At 36.9% G+C, this 16,512-nt stretch overlaps 1 protein-coding gene across 1 annotated transcript; it reads left to right on the forward strand.

Moving 5' to 3' along the window:
* Window positions 1–924: 924 nt before the first annotated feature.
* On the forward strand, window positions 925–3,282 carry LOC146887244 (uncharacterized). The gene is made up of 2 exons (XM_085672072.1): window positions 925–2,173; window positions 2,330–3,282. Exons 1-2 carry the CDS (start codon window positions 925–927, stop codon window positions 3,280–3,282), a joined length of 2,202 nt encoding a protein of 733 aa, XP_085528198.1.
* The last annotated feature ends 13,230 nt before the right edge of the window (window positions 3,283–16,512 follow it).

The following is a 16,512-nucleotide window of genomic DNA, read 5'->3' on the forward strand; positions in this document are numbered from 1 at the left end:
AAATCAAATTTGCTTATTAGGAGTTCAAGGAATTGATTTTTAATAAGGAAATTTAGGCTCAATCTTTTAAGGAATTAGGGTTTGAGTAATATTGTGGGTTGGCATTAGCATATTAATGAAGAGGATGTTTAAATTGTAGTTGCACGAGAGCATAGTTGGTGAATTCTAACCCCGGCAATATCAAGTCATTTCATTTCTAACCTTTTCCATTACTAAGTGCCTTTAACTTCCAAAGTTCAATTTTAATTATTTATGCAAAATTTAATTTCATACAAAAAAAAACCCAAATTATGAATTTATTCATTAGTTTAAATTAGTCACTAATTGCGCAAATACTTAGTATACACGAGTCTCTTGGGAAACGATATCCCGGTCTTACCGGTTACTACTTGCACGACTTGGTACACTTGCCAAAGTCTTAACAAGTTTTTGGCGCCGTTGCCGGGGACCCGTGTCTAATACTAGACTATTGTGTGATTTTTGACTTATTTAGACTTAAATTCTTTTGTGCATATTTACTATTTTTGTTTACTTATATACGCACATTATTTTTGGGCTAACTTGTAGTTCGAGCTTGTTTTTGTTGTTGCTCTATAGTTTATGCAGGGTAGGATCCGTACAAGGAGGACTGCATCTTCAGAACCACTCCTTGTTGATCCCTAGATAGAGAAAACTGCCCGCAGAAACAATAGTGCCACAAGGAGAAGACGAGCTCAAGCACAACAAGTTGCCCATCACTCTTCTGATTCAGACACTCTTCCGTCTACTTCTCAGAATCTTGATTCTTTGCCAGTAGAAGAAATGGCTGAAAATCCTCATGGTGATGGTAGGGGTCGTGAAAGACGCACTTTGGAAGATTATGCAGCGTTCACAGGCCATATCAACTTCAACAGTATTGCTAGGCCAACCGTCAATGCCACCAACATGGAGATGAAGCCAGCTCTTATTCATTTGGTGCAGAGTAATCAGTTCAACGGCCTGTCTCATGAGAATCCTTACACTCATCTGGCCACATTCTTAGAGATATGCAATACTGTGAAGATCCATCAAGTTCCTGATGAAGCCATACGCTTGAGTCTCTTCCCGTTCTCACTAGCAGGACCTGCAAAAGCCTGGTTGAATTCCTTTCCTGAAAATAGCCTCACTAACTGGGATGATGTGGTTGCAAAGTTCTTGAGCAAATATTTTCCCCAGTCCAAGGTTAATAAGGGAAAACAGGAAATCTCGGCATTTCAACAAGATATGGATGAGTCCTTGGGCCAAGCATGGGATAGATTCAAGGGACTGCTGAGGAAAACTCCCATTCATGGGTTTGATCAACCTACACAGCTTACTCTTTTCTTGGCAGGTTTTAAATCCCAATCAAAGTTGATGTTAGATGCCTCTGCCGGTGGGAGTATCAAGTGGAAGACGCCAGAGGAAGCTTATGAGTTAATAGAGAATATGGCAGCTAATGATAATGAAGCCTATACTGAGAGAGTTCATTCTCAAAAGAAGGGTATTTTAGAACTTCAATCTCAAGATGCTCTATTGGCTCAAAACAAGATTATGACTCAGCAGCTGGAGACCCTGATGAAGAAATTGTCACAACTTCCTCAAGAGCTTCAAATTGCCTTTGTAGCTCAACTCCAACAAGTGCAAAGTTGTGAGTTATGTGGAGGAAACCATACTAATGGGCAATGTGCTATGCCAAGCACATCTCAAGAGGAAGTCAGTTATATGGGCAATCAAGGCCAACCAGGGAATTATAACCAAGGATGGAGACCTCATCAAAACATGGGCCAAGTTGGACCTTCCACTAGGCCCCCACATCAACAAACTTATCGACATCCCTCTTTGACTGACAGAACCTCAAAGCTTGAGGACATGATGCAACAGTTCTTACAGATGTCAATTCAAAATCAAAAAAACACTGATGCATCAATAAAAAACTTGGAGGTGCAAGTGGGGCAATTAGCCAAGCAATTGGCTGATCAACGAGGAAGTTCTTTTTCTGCCAACACTGAAGCCAACCCCAAAGAGCAATGTAAGGCCATCTTCACTAGAAGCGGAAAGGAGGTTGGACTAGGTTCTAAAGAAAAGGTGGAGGCTAGAGAAAAAAGAAAGAATGAAGAAGAGATTCAAGAGGAAGAAGTTAATGAAGAGATTGTTCTGGAAGAAAAAGAGAATAAAAGTGAAGAGAAAGATAAAGAAAAAAGACAAAAAGAGAAAGTTGTTGTGAAACCTCTTCCCTATCCTCAAAATCCTTCAAGAAAAGAGAAAGAGAGACAATTAGCTCGGTTCAAAGACATATTCAAACAACTTGAGATCAAGATCCCGTTTTTTGAAGCACTGCAACAAATACCCTCTTATTCAAAGTTCATGAAGGAGTTCCTTGGCAAAAAGAAGAAATACATAGAAGAGGAAACCATTGAAGTGCAAGGGAATTGCAGTGCCATTATTCAGAAAAATCTTCCTCCAAAATTCAAGGATCCGGGTAGCTTCACCATCCCCTGCACCATTGGAAATCAAGATATGGGGAAAGCTCTTGTTGACTTAGGGGCTAGCATTAATTTGATGCCTCTATCTATGCTTAGAAAGATTGGTGGTCTCGAAGCCAAGCCAACAAGGATGACCTTGCAACTAGCAGATAACTCCATCAAATACCCTTATGGCGTGGTGGAAGATGTGGTGGTGCAAATAGATAAGCTTAAGTTCCCGGTTGATTTTGTGGTGATGGAAATGGAGAAAGATGAAGGGGTACCACTCATTCTTGGGAGGCCATTCATGAAGACAGCTAAGGTTGTCATCAATGTGGATGAGGGAACGCTGAAATTGAAGGACCAAGATGAGGAAGTGAATTTCAACGTTTTTGAAGTGGTGCAAGAATCAACTGATGAAGAAACTAGTCTTAAGGCCATCAATGAAGTCTTATCTGTGACTAGTAGATCGTGGCAAGCTTCTAAGTTGCTTGGAAAGTGCTCAAATTGTTTCTCTGCAAAAGTGAATGAAGAGAGGGAAGAGAAAGATGATGCTCTAGTTCACCACCACTCTTTGATGGGGACTAATGGACTTAGACCTGGCCAACCAATTGTGATGAGAAAGGAACATTTGAAGATTTCTCCTAGAAGATTCAAGTCAAATTGGGCAAGGCTATGGGTTATTAGAGACATCAAAGTTGATGGAAGAATTGAAATTGAAGCTCCTTATTCTAGAAGGACTAAATTGGTGACTAGTGCTCAATTGAAATTGTATAGGTGTGAGGTTGGGAAGGAGCACACCAAAAGCACCAACCAATCTTAAGCGCCTTACCCGTCAGGCTCGTGACGTTAAACAAGCGCTTCCTAGGAGGCAACCCAGTGCTCTAAACTCATTTTAGCTTTTAATTTTCGTTTTCAATTCAGTATGATGTTTTTATGCATGTGTGAATTGTGTTAGTATGATTGTTTTGTTGTTGAGATGTTGAACTTTGTGTTAAATTTGCATCTGTGAACATGTGGTACCATAACTTTGAGTGTTGTCATGCATAGTTAATTTTAGGATGTGATAACATGTGCTTGTTGTTGCATTTTAAATTGAGTTCAACATTTATGCATCATAGATTGTGGTAGTGTAAAGTTGGTTGTTTGTGAGAATAGGAGTAGCATAGTTGTGTAGTGAAAGCATGTCTTAAATTAAGTTATGTATTTGTTAAGTGAATTGAATGTTTTGCTTGAGTGTGAATGCTTGGTTTGAAGTTGAAAAGCTTGAAAAAAGTATGTGTGCAAGAGTGAAAGGTTGGTGGGAGCACAATTGAGTCAAAACCAACCCAACCAATAGCCAAAAACACGAAATTTCCACCACTACAGCCTAACCGCCTGGCGGTCAATACTTTCCCGCCTGGCGACAGCGAAAAATACAGCCCCTGGGAGCATTCCAGGAGCTAGCCGCCTGGCGGCTCCCTAGCGCCCGCCTGGCGCCACACCAGAAAAACTGGTCCAGTGGCATTTTGCTGATACGCTGCCTGGCGGCTAGTGACCTCCCGCCAGGCGGTAGCGCTGTGCGAGCTATGGTTGGGCCTTTTAAAATGTGTTCTGACCTGGCCCAAACCCTTACCCCTTATTACTCCCGCCTGGCGCCTTGCTCTCATTCCTCAGCACTCTCATAACCCTAACTCTCAATCTCACTCTCTACTTCCCAATCTCTCTCAAACTCAAACCCTAATCCCAAATTTGAACCCACTCTCGTTTCCTCGTGCCCTAATCTCACTCCCATTAGCACTACCGCCACACTCTCGCCAGGCGAGCGCTACTCTGCAACCTCTCCACGCACCAACCCACTCTCACAGACTCCCCAGTTTCTCTTCTTGCAACATTCTCTCTTGCATTCAACTCAAGTAAACTTCCTTCTTGTACTATTTTCGTTCTAGCATCTTGTTTTGTTACTCCATTATTGATTCATTAGCTTAGGGTTTACGTTGCCTTCATATACATGTTCTTTCTGTTCTTTTTTGTGGTTATAAACTCGTGTTTGCTTTTTGGGCTGCCATTGTAGTTGGTTTTTCTGCTGTTCTGTACTTATTCACTGTAAGTTTTGGCTGATCTATTATGTACCGCCTGGCGGTGGCCTTTTTGGCCTGTTTTACCGCCAGGCGGTAGCGCCCAGCAGTGCTCGCTGCTGCAAGCTGGCGCCTGGCGGACGTGTTGGAGGGGCCAGGCGGTGGCCCCTGTTTTTGCCTCTTTCTTTGCTTTTCTTGTGATTGTAGCTTGGGTTGTGAGGCACCAATGCTACAAGGGTTTTTGCATATGAATGACTTGACATTTTGTTGTTCTAGTTTAGTCTTTAGATGCAATTAACTCTCTTTTTGATTGAATCTCTCACTTCAATGCTAACTTTAAATTGCCTCTTTGTACCAATGTTTATTTTGCAGATGGCATCCTCCTCAAATCCCAAAAGAATGAAGACCACCATTGGCAACCCTTCGAAAGGGCAAAAGCGAAAGGAGAGAATTTACTCTCATTACTTCCTCACAAAGGATAATGAGGACCGCTTCCAAGTGGTCATGCAACGAAAGTTGGTGGCAGAGAGGAAAGTGATTCTTAAGCCCGGGGAGGTCAACGAATTTCAGCTGGAGTTGATCAGGCGTGGCTGGGAAAGGCTGGGTAGTTATCCTAGCACTTTTAGTGTAACCTTGGTGAAGGAATTCTATGCTAACGCCAAGGTTACCACCTCAGCAGCCCCTACCTTTCTCAGTTATGTGCGGGGGAAAAGGGTGCCCTTTGATGCTGACACGATCAATGAGTTTTTGGGCACCCAGCTGGCTGATGATGTGGAGTGCCAGTTTTCAGTGTTGGATGATGAGGGTGTGGCGCCTGGAGAGCTGATCCAAGCACTCTGCTTGGCGGGTGAAGGATTTCACAGGGGCACGATTCAGAGAGGTTCCCTTCACCCCTTGGCCCGATTCTGGTCAGCATTTGTGCACGCCAACATCTCCCCGTGCTCCCATGTGTCTGATCTTACGGAGGGACGCGCCACCATTTTATACACTATCCTGACATGGTGGGTGATGGATGTAGGGCAGTTTATTGCAAATGAGATCCACCGGTGTGCCAATGCCGCTGGCAAGGCCGCTCTTGGCCATCCCTCTCTCATCACCCATCTTTGCAGCCTGGCAGGGGTGGATATTTCTGTACCCCCGTTGGAGAAAGCAACGCAGGACCTGGACTTTTCATATTTTCAGAGGTTCTGCTCAGTTGCTCCCAGACCCAGGAGGCGCCATCAGCCACAGGCAGAGCCAGAGCCTGAGCCTGAGCCCGAGCCCGAGGCAACACCCACCATTGACATGCGGTTGCAGGCTTTGGAGGCCAAGCTCGACCACCTTCAGCTCCTGGAACCCCAGATGCAAGCCTTATACCGGATGGGGATGGCCAATGCTGACATGCTTAGGGGCATCTCCCTAACTATTCCTGAGCTGCACACCCCATCAGCTGAGGAATTTGCTGCCACTGTTGCTTGGCCTGGGGCCCAGGCCACTACTACTGGGGGAGGTGGAGCCTCAGCTGCTGGTGATGATGACGAGGAGGAGCTAGACGAAGAGGGCGAGGATGACGCCTGAGCACTTGGAGAGAGTGATTCACTTTTTGCAGGACTTGTTTTGTTGATAGTCCTGATTTATTTTATGCTTTTAGTTTTCAGTCTTAACTTTCTTTTGATAGTATTGAACTTTTTAGCATAGTGTAGAACTTTGTAACTTGGTTGTGGTGAACTAATCTTTTGCATTGAATTACTACTTTTCATGATCATCTTTTGTGCTTGTTATGAAATGATGTTGAATTGGCTTGTGAGCATGAACTTGTGGTTGTTCTCATTTTGATATAGTGATGCTTGAGTTTAATTGTGATCAATGATTTTGGCATATGTTGACAATTGTGGAACCCAAATACCTTGTGAGAGGTTGTGCCCCAGAGTTGATTTGTGTGAATGCTATCACTGTGGACTTATAATTGACTTTGCTTGAGTTCAATTGTTATTCATTTACTTGCATGCTACAGGTGATCAAGGCCATCTTTCTTTTTCTTTTTACATAATTGAGCCAATCCTTTTTAAGTTGATTTCTTGTGCAAATCCTTTGAGTCTTCTTTGAGCCTTAAAGATAATATGTGCCATTCCTTGAACCTTGAGCATAGTGAAGATTTTGACTACCTTACTTTGAGCTTGAGAGAGCAAATGATTGTTAGTCATGAGTATGGTTCAAGTTTGGGGGAATTATTGCTAATACAAGGGAGCATGGGAAAATTTGTAAAGTTTTTGGTTCAATTCCAAAAAAAAAAAACAGAAAAGAAAAGAAAAGAAAAGAAAAGAAAATTGGTGCAAGCAAGTTGGGAATTGGTTTCATTGGTTCAATAGAGAAGGGAGAAAAATACTTTCATGATTTGATTAGTTGCTCTCTTAGCTCAAGGTACTTTTGTTATCCTGAAAAACCAAATTTCCTTCTTAGCCTAACCACGATACAAGCCATAAAAGACCTTGTGATGATAGCATGCTTGTGAAAGTTTTAGCCATTTTGAACAAAAAGCAAAGTTAAATTGTGTGACATTGTGATGGTAGAGAGAATGTTGTTTATATCTATACACCAGTGGGCTTGAGTGAAACACTTGTTCTTGTGAGAAGTGGTTCCCATTGATCAAGGAAACATTTTGCCATGATTGTTGATCCCTTATAAACTCTTGCATGCACTTGTGATATTTTTGTTTTGTGAACACCATAGCTTTAGTTTGCCTTGCTAATGAAACACATGTGCTACACAATCTTTCAAATAAGAGCAAGCACAATTGACATATGTTTTCTTGATTTACTAGATCATTGCAATTGTGTTGTTCATCTAGGCCAAGTAACCTTTTTGCTTGAGGACAAGCAAGGTTTTAAGTTTGGGGGAGTTGATAATGTTAATTTGTGTGAGTGGTGCACGATGGAGATCTGATTTGTGTGAGTCACAGTTTGCGGCATGTGCATGCAGGAAGTGTTCTACGGTTTACATATATGCTTCAACAAGAGTCAATGGAGGTGATACGCTGGTAGGTGTTGCGTCTCCGACGAGGGAGTCAAACGACACGGTGGCTCCGAAGTGCAGATGTTCTATTTGTGGCTTTTGATAATGTTAATTTTTACCATTATCCAAGCTATATTTCATTAGCAAAATCATCTCTTCCAAAGCTTTTAACCTACTTAATCCTCAATTTTACCTTACTTTTGTAAATAAATACATTTTGGGTTACATTTATCTAAATATACCACTAATCCCCATTTTTTGTGTCCTTTTTGTAGATGGGAAGCTTTGTCCAAAAATCCAGATTAATGAGTGACCCGAGATAGCAAGGAGAAGGAGAAAAATGTCAACAGGAAGCGCCTGGCGACACGAAGCAAGCGCCAGGCGGAACAGACCGCCAGTCAAGCGCCAACCAAGCGCCAGCCAGGCGCCCCTGTTACGAACCGCCTGGCGGTAACTGGACACCGCCGGGCGGTAGCTGCCAGTTTTGCCCCCTGTTTGCTCGATACCGCCTGGCGGTGAGACCCTTCCGCCAGGCGCCAATGTTCACTGATGTGGCAAGTTGGCTCCTTTTCTTCTGTTTTCGCGAGGGGAAAAGGATCTTTGGCATTTTGGAGGCACGAAGAACACATTTGGAGAGCTTGGAGGAGTGCTAGGGCTTGTGGGAACAGCTCCATCTTCCTCCTTGTATCTCTTTCTCTTCCTTTTCTTCTATTTTTAAGCTTGAGCTCTCCATGGCAATGGAGAGCTAAACCCATTTTTTGTTGGGGTTAGATGTAGCCACGAAACTCTTGTGTAAATGCAAATGTATTGATTATATATATGACTCTTTCATTAATTGCTAGTCTTCTTATTTCTTCACTTAAAGCTTGCATTGATTTAGCCATCTCTTGCATGATTTTTGGTTCATTGGATGTGGAAATATCTTTTGAAACCTAGATTTGCAATAAGAAAACTCAATGGAGCTTGTACCTAGAAATGGGGCTTGACCCATTGGTTGTCTTAAACCTTTGTGCATAAATCAAATTTGCTTATTAGGAGTTCAAGGAATTGATTTTTAATAAGGAAATTTAGGCTCAATCTTTTAAGGAATTAGGGTTTGAGTAATATTGTGGGTTGGCATTAGCATATTAATGAAGAGGATGTTTAAATTGTAGTTGCATGAGAGCATAGTTGGTGAATTCTAACCCCGGCAATATCAAGTCATTTCATTTCTAACCTTTTCCATTACTAAGTGCCTTTAACTTCCAAAGTTCAATTTTAATTATTTATGCAAAATTTAATTTCATACAAAAAAAACCCAAATTATGAATTTATTCATTAGTTTAAATTAGTCACTAATTGCGCAAATACTTAGTATACACGAGTCTCTTGGGAAACGATATCCCGGTCTTACCGGTTACTACTTGCATGACTTGGTACACTTGCCAAAGTCTTAACAGCTTTTCGCAATGTTTTGTGGTTTTACGTCGTGGGTTACGACATGGTTCCGAAAAAGGGTGTATAATGTTTATGTGCAAGCATTGACTAACATTTATGCAATATGTGTGGTGATTATACACGAGCATGAGTTAGCATTGATGCAAGGTGCATGGAAATTCTTGGGATGACTATTCGGAGTGGAAATTCTTGGGATGGTTTGATTTCAAATGGAAATTCTTGAGATGGTTTGATTCCTAGTGAAATTCTTGGGATAGTTTGATTTCAAGTGGAAATTCTCGGGACAACTTGATTCCAAGTGATACCCCTTATGGTGGAGTATGATTGCTGGTATAGACAATGAAGATGTGTTTATTTTAATCAGGGTGGAGAATGTTGGGCTGATGAAAATAACATGTCTTGAAAAGTCCCATATCGCCTAAGACAACCAAGGGAGTAAGTGTTAGTGACTATATAATGGGTCTAAAGTACATGATGTTCTTTGTGTTGTGTCAAAGACACTTCAAGCTTATATTTGACTTTTCTTATTTCTTATACTGTTGTAATAAGAGCTTTCGAGAGTGTGGGTGTAATCGGGGTTAAAGGGCATGAGTGTATTGTCTGTATGTTTCCTTGTGTTTATTTTATTTCTCTATTAATAAAGTGATTCTAAACTTCTTGTTTTTATTATTAACTTACATGATACTATCTAAATAAAATAATGTTCACTTCTTGTTTTTATAGTATAAACATAATAAAGATTATATGAAATTGAAACTCAAACAATATTGAAAAAAAATTATATTAGATTTCCGTTTTTTAATTGGGTCGTGTAATTCACTTTTATTATAATGTTTATGTTGTTTGTAACATTTTTTTTGAAACATTACACTAAAAAAATCACATAAAATATTTGGACTTAAATAAATAATATCATAGTTTAAAATTATAAACTTGTTGTTCAGAAAATATTTATCCTAACAAAAAATCAAAATTTGGACGTGGATTATTAACAAATATCCGAATACAACATTTTCATATTTTGACCATGTCTAAGTGGATTATGTTATGTTGGGTCTTTCGAGAGAGGATCATCAAGGGATATAACACTAATGAAATATGAGCTTAACTCACATACAAAGGATTAACATCACTCTTAATCCAAAACCTTAAGACAATGAGTTTATGGGGTCTTCATCCTTATATGGTACTCAACTTTCTCATCTTTACTCAACGTGAGACTTAGACTCACACTTGAATTCTTAACAATCTTTCATTCAAGTGTGAGTCCCTTCACATTGGCACTTCTCCCTCGAGCGGAAGTATTTTTTTTAAGCCAGGAGTAGCCTTTACTTGTATCGACGTTCATCTTAACGAGACACACTTAACTTAACTGACTCACATTGTTAGGAAGACTTTCAATACAATTGTCTGAGCTGATCACCACACGAACCTTTGCCCCTGATACCACTGTTGGGTCTTTTGAGAGAAGAGATTACCGGGAAGATACAACATCAATGAGACATGAGGACAATCCACACATAAGAGATTGACATGACTCTTAATCCAAAACCTTAAAACAATAAGTTTATGAGTCTTCATTCTTATATAGTGCTCACTTTCTCTCAGTTTTACTCAGTATGAGACTTAGACTCATACTTAAATTCCCAACCAATAAATATTGTGTTTATGAGTAGATCATATGATTCGGTATATACATTTTCAGATTTATATATAGATGTATATATGATCCGTCCAAATGGTGTTTTACAATTATAAAATAAAATAAGTATTATATTATTATTTCCAATTAAATATTTATAATTATAATAAACCTCTTCTAGTTTAAAATAGTATCGATTTTTATATATTTCTTTAATGAGCCCTATTTTCTTATATTGCTTTTATATTGTAATAGTTTAGTTATTTAAATTTATTAATATTTTAGACATCTTTAAGGGTGCTAAATACGGTAGCCTTATCCATTATCTTTTAAAACTATCGGAAACACGCGAAATGTTGAGTTAATGTGTTCAAATTATTTTAGGATAGTAAAATATAGATATAATTAGTTATTAGTTCCTAATTTTTTTTGTTTGGTTCAATTTGGTCCTTTTAGTATTGGTTGGTTTAATTTAATTCTTCAATTATTTAAAAGGTTTCAATTTGGTTCTTTTCGTTAAATTGGAGTTAACATCGTATCCATACAGGACACATGTCAAGCCGTGAAATTTTTCATTTTTTTTTTCTAAAAATTTATAAACTGACACATGTCATGTTATCATCATGTCACGTGGCAATTTATCATCATGACATGTGTTTTTTCAATTTAGTCCTCTATTTAAATTTTTGGTTCAATTTAGTACCATATTTATTTAAAAGGATCCAATTTTGTCCTTTTCAAATTGATACCAAATTAGTAAATAAGCTTAATTATAACTTGTATATACATTTTAAAATAATTTTTTTGAATTTATACATCAAATCACTACACCTAAATACTCAAATTATTTTATTTTTTACAAGTGTAAAAAATTACAAAGGTAATAATGTAAAAAATAAAATAATTTGTATATTTAGGTAGAGTGATTTGATGTATATATTAAAAAAAATGATTGTAACATTATATATGTATATATAAACTGTAATTAAGCTTATTTAATAATTTGATCTCAAATTAGAGAGGATAAAATTGGATCATTTTACAAAATAAGAGTACTGGATTGAACTAAAGATTTAAATAGGAAAGTAAACTGAAAACAACTATTACCACTACTACGTGTCAAGATGGTAAACTACCACATGGCACGACGGTAACCTGACACGTGGTAGTTTATAAATTTTTAAAATAAAAATTCAAAAAAAATTCAAAAAAAAAAAATTCAAAACTTGACATGTGTCCTATACGGACACGATGTTAACTCCAACTTGACGAAAAATGACCAAATTGAACATTTTTAAATAATTGGGAGACTAAATTAAACAAACCAATAATAAGATGACCAAATTGAACCAAATCAAAAAATTAGAGGACTAAATCAGTAATTATACCAAAAATATATGAATATAATTAATTTTTTATACAAATATTGTTATAATAAAAAATAATAAAATGTAAAAAGTAAAATTAAAATAAAATACGCGTACCAAGTAAATTGAGTTGAGGTGGATTGAACATGAAATGTGCTCGATATGTGGTTGTATTTACTGTAATGTGACGAATCTTTTTGTTTTGTTTGGAAAATGTGGTATAAGGGACCATCCCATTATACACGACTTAAGTCTTTTTTCTGTTTGTTTTGTGGAATGTGATACAAGGACAATTGCACTTCATAATATTTTCCACGTATAATTAATCGCTAGTATGATAATACTATGAGAGTAGGTGAAACAATAAAATTAATCCATTTTGTTATGATAAAATCTATTAGTATGTTTGATATTATATTAAAATATAAATTTTAAATATAATTCAACTTTAACAAATTCATTTATAAAATAATATTATATTTATTTATATATTATAAATTCATCTCATTTTTTATCGACCTAAAACTTATTATATAAATTATAAAAGTACTATTAAATAATAAAATTCTCTTTTTCTTTGCGGTACGTTCTGACAAGTCATTTGAAGAATTATTGTTGTGTTGCTTGATTATTATTTTTTCTGACAGTATCTTCTGACAAGTCATTTAAAGTATTATTTTTAGTGTTTGATTTTCTGTTGACGGTATCTTCTGACAAGTCATTTCAAGGATTATTGTAGTGTAATAATTCAATTTTCTTTTTTATATTTATTATAAAGAAAATGATGTAATGACTACCAAAATTTGATTACTTTGTTACTCCCTAACGTGGCTTTCTAATTTTTAATTTTTAATTTTTTTTAACAATCCAAACTCAACTTGTTATGTAGTCTCTCCATATGGATATAGTGGAGCAAGTCGGCAATGAAGAAGTGCTCTAACTTTCGAAAGTTCCTCGAAGTCTTTTGATCGTAACTTTTTTCCAACCATTCACCTCATTCTCCCCAACCTTGATTGCGAGCTTGGAAAGGAGAGAGCGGTGTTGGTTCAAATGTAGCCTAGAATTTTTATTTTTGCTTCTTCTTGGTGACTCTATGCTTCTTCTTGGTTTAACCCACTCCCTTGCTATTCATTTTTTGGGGACGATGGGCACTCTCAGCTTTGCCTTTGGAGCAAAAATGAGCTATTCAACAAGTCTTGCCAAATTTACGAAATATAATGTTGGTTTGTGCTTTAAAAAGCCAAGTTCTAGTGCTTCAGTAATCTTGTAAGTAAATCAGGTGTTTTTAATGGTCAAATGTTAAATCAGTACTTGGAATGCATATTTGCAAAGCCAAGTATTTATAGTTGGAATCTTTAGTTGTCTGTAAAATGAAAATAGAATGTTCTTTCTATAATAACTTTCAGTTTTTTCTTTTTTAGGGAGGATAGTGTTAGCAAAAAGTTTTCTGAAACGTTTGTTCTGTTGAACCTATTACCAGTTGAAACTTAGTGGTAATTAATTGGCTTAACTAGACTTCAAAACAAATGACACAAAACTGTTAGAATTAATTGACAAATTAATTCTATTAGTGACTCATTTGAAATATTATACCTAGTACTTCTTTATCAAGAGTTGTTGTTCCTATACCTAGTACTTATTTATCAAGAGTTGTTGTTCCACATGTTGTAGAAACTCACAACAATCAAGAAGAACAACAAATTAATGATCCCGAAGTTAATAATGAACCAATAGTAGAACAACCACAAGAAATAGTATTAAGAAGGTCTCACAGAGATAGAAAGTCTGCTATTTCAAATGACTATGTGGTTTATCTACAAGAGTCAGAAAATGACTTAAGTATTGATAATGATCCAATTTCTTTTTCAGAAGCCATTAATGGTGATAATTTTGATAAGTAGTTAGAGGCCATGAAAGATGAGCTTAAATCAATGGCATATAATGACGTATGGGACCTTGTGGAATTGCCAGAAGGATGCAAGAGAGTTGGGTGTAAATGGGTCTTTAAGACTAAGTGTGACTCTCAAGGAAATATTGAACGTTACAAGGCCCGTCTTGTTGCCAAAGGTTTTACTCAGAAAGATGACATTGACTATAAGGAAACATTTTCGCCTGTTTCCTTATAGTCAATGACATATAATGACGTATGGGACCTTGTGGAATTGCCAGAAGGATTCAAGAGAGTTGGGTGTAAATGGGTCTTTAAGACTAAGTGTGACTCTCAAGGAAATATTGAACGTTACAAGGCCCGTGTTTTTGCCAAAGGTTTTACTCAGAAAGATGGCATTGACTATAAGGAAACATTTTCGCATGTTTCTAAGAAAGATGCTTTTAGAGTTATCATGACATTAGTAGCTCATTATGATCTTGAGTTGCATCAAATGAATGTTAAAACTGCTTTTCTGAATGGGGATTTAGAAGAGGATGTCTATATGGATCAACCGGTGGGTTTCACTGAAGAATGAAAGGAACACATGGTGTGTAAACTTAAGAGATCGATATATGGACTTAAACAAGCTTCTCGGCAATGGTATCTTAAGTTCAATGATACTATTGTGTCCTTTGGATTTAAAGAAAACACCATTGATCGGTGTATATATCTGAAGGTCAGTGGGAGTAAGTTTATATTTCTGATCCTGTATGTTGATGATATCTTTCTTGCGACTAATGATCTTGGTCTATTAAGTGAGACTAAGAGGTTTCTCTCTAATAACTTTGAAATTAAAGATATGGGTGAGGCATACTATGTGATAGGAATATAAATATTTCGTGACAGATCACAAGGACTATTAGGTTTGTCTCAGAATGCATATATTAATAAAGTTTTAGAGAGATTCAGAATGGATAAATGTTCAGCATCTCCTATTCCAATACAGAAAGGAGACAAGTTTAGTCTCATGCAATGTCCAAAGAATGATTTGGAACGGAAACAGATGGAAAATATCCCTTATGCATCTGTTGTTGGGAGTTTGATGTATGCTCAAACATGTACGAGGCCAGATATTAGCTTTGCAGTTGGTATGCTTGGTAGATACCAAAGTAATCCAGAACTGGAGCATTGAAAAGCTGCAAAGAAAGTTTTAAGATACCTACAAGGAACAAAGAATCACATGCTTACTTATAGAAAATCTGATCACCTTGAGGTGATAGGTTATACAGATTCAGACTTTGCCAGTTGTGTGGATACAAGAAAGTCTACATTTAGTTATGTGTATCTTTTAGCCGGAGGAGCGATTTCATGGAAAAGTGCGAAGCAGTCTGTCATTGCTGCATCCACCATGGAAGCTGAATTTGTGGCATGCTTTGAGGCCGCAGTTCAGGCTAATTAGTTACGGAACTTTATTTCAGGACTTGGAATAGTCGACAGTATTTCCAAGCTGCTGAAAATTTATTGTGATAATTTCGCAGTAGTCTTCTTTTCTAAAAACGACAAGTATTCTAAAGGTGCTAAGCATATGGAGTTGAAATACTTTGCCGTTAAAGAAGAAGTTCAGAAACGTAAAGTGTCAATAAAACATATTAGTACAGATCTTATGATTCCTGACGCTTTAACAAAAGGGTTACCGCCCAAATTGTATGCTAGTCATGTCAAGAATATGGACATTATGTCTACTAGTGAATGTTAAATGTTGAATGTGAATGTTTTTAATGTTTATGTGACACTTTGAGCTCCCTAATGTATAAATTTCTGAAATCTGTGTTTTCTTCTTTATGTTTATGCATGCAAATTATGATGAAGAAAACAAATTATGTTATGTTATTGCTTTGTAAAATGACATTATGTTTGAACCCATTATGGACTTCTCGTTTTTAAGGTCATATTAAGGAGAAAGGGATGATATAGTAGTACATGGAAGGGATCATGTCGACCAAATGATGTGTGATCGTCATGACTCTTATTATTTCTATATCTTTAATTATGAATAATGATGGAACCAATTTATGCAAGTTCTTTTAATGCGCATTATGTTTATGTATTAAATCAAATAAAGTTATGGCATCATATAAGTCAAGTGGGAGAATGTTAGAATTAATTGACGAATTAATTCTATTAGTGACTCATTTGAAATATTATGATGGGCCCAATTGTAATTTAATAAAATCTAAAGACTTATTGGTTATTATTATGAGAAGTGATAATAAAATAAAATAAAGATAAAGATAAAATAAAAATCAACTTGATGGACATTGGTTTATAAAAGGGATTGAGGTTTTGTCTCTGGCCATAAGGTTCCTTTCACAGTAACTCATCAAGAACGTGTGAGAAGAGAAAGAAAGACAAAGAGATAGATTGGATAACGGTGGTTGAAGAGCACACAAGATTATAAATTTGAAGAACGCATATTCACAGGATCTCCCATGGATCAAGGTTAGTGCTCTATTATGTTTTATCGTGTGAGAATCATAAATCTTAAAGATCCTTAATTAGTTTTACAAAAACCTGTCAAACATATATGGTGATCCAATTGCAAATAAGTGATGAGTTGGAGAAGACTTTTTGTATAAGTCTAATAAAACTTGCAAAATTAATATTTTGTATACATATAAACTTACATGTA

Source organism: Vigna unguiculata, chromosome 4, assembly GCF_037176805.1.
Source record: "Vigna unguiculata cultivar grain cowpea cultivar isolate G323 ecotype 2 chromosome 4, ASM3717680v1, whole genome shotgun sequence".
Taxonomy (NCBI): Eukaryota; Viridiplantae; Streptophyta; class Magnoliopsida; order Fabales; family Fabaceae; genus Vigna; species Vigna unguiculata.

Excerpts from the sequence above, each read along its gene's own strand:
- LOC146887244 (XM_085672072.1), top strand. The coding sequence starts at position 925 with ATGGAGATGAAGCCAGCTCTTATTCATTTGGTGCAGAGTAATCAGTTC. Across the intron at positions 2,174-2,329 it reads GGAAGAAAAAGAGAATAAAA|CACTGCAACAAATACCCTCT; the intron begins GTGAAGAGAAAG and ends CGTTTTTTGAAG.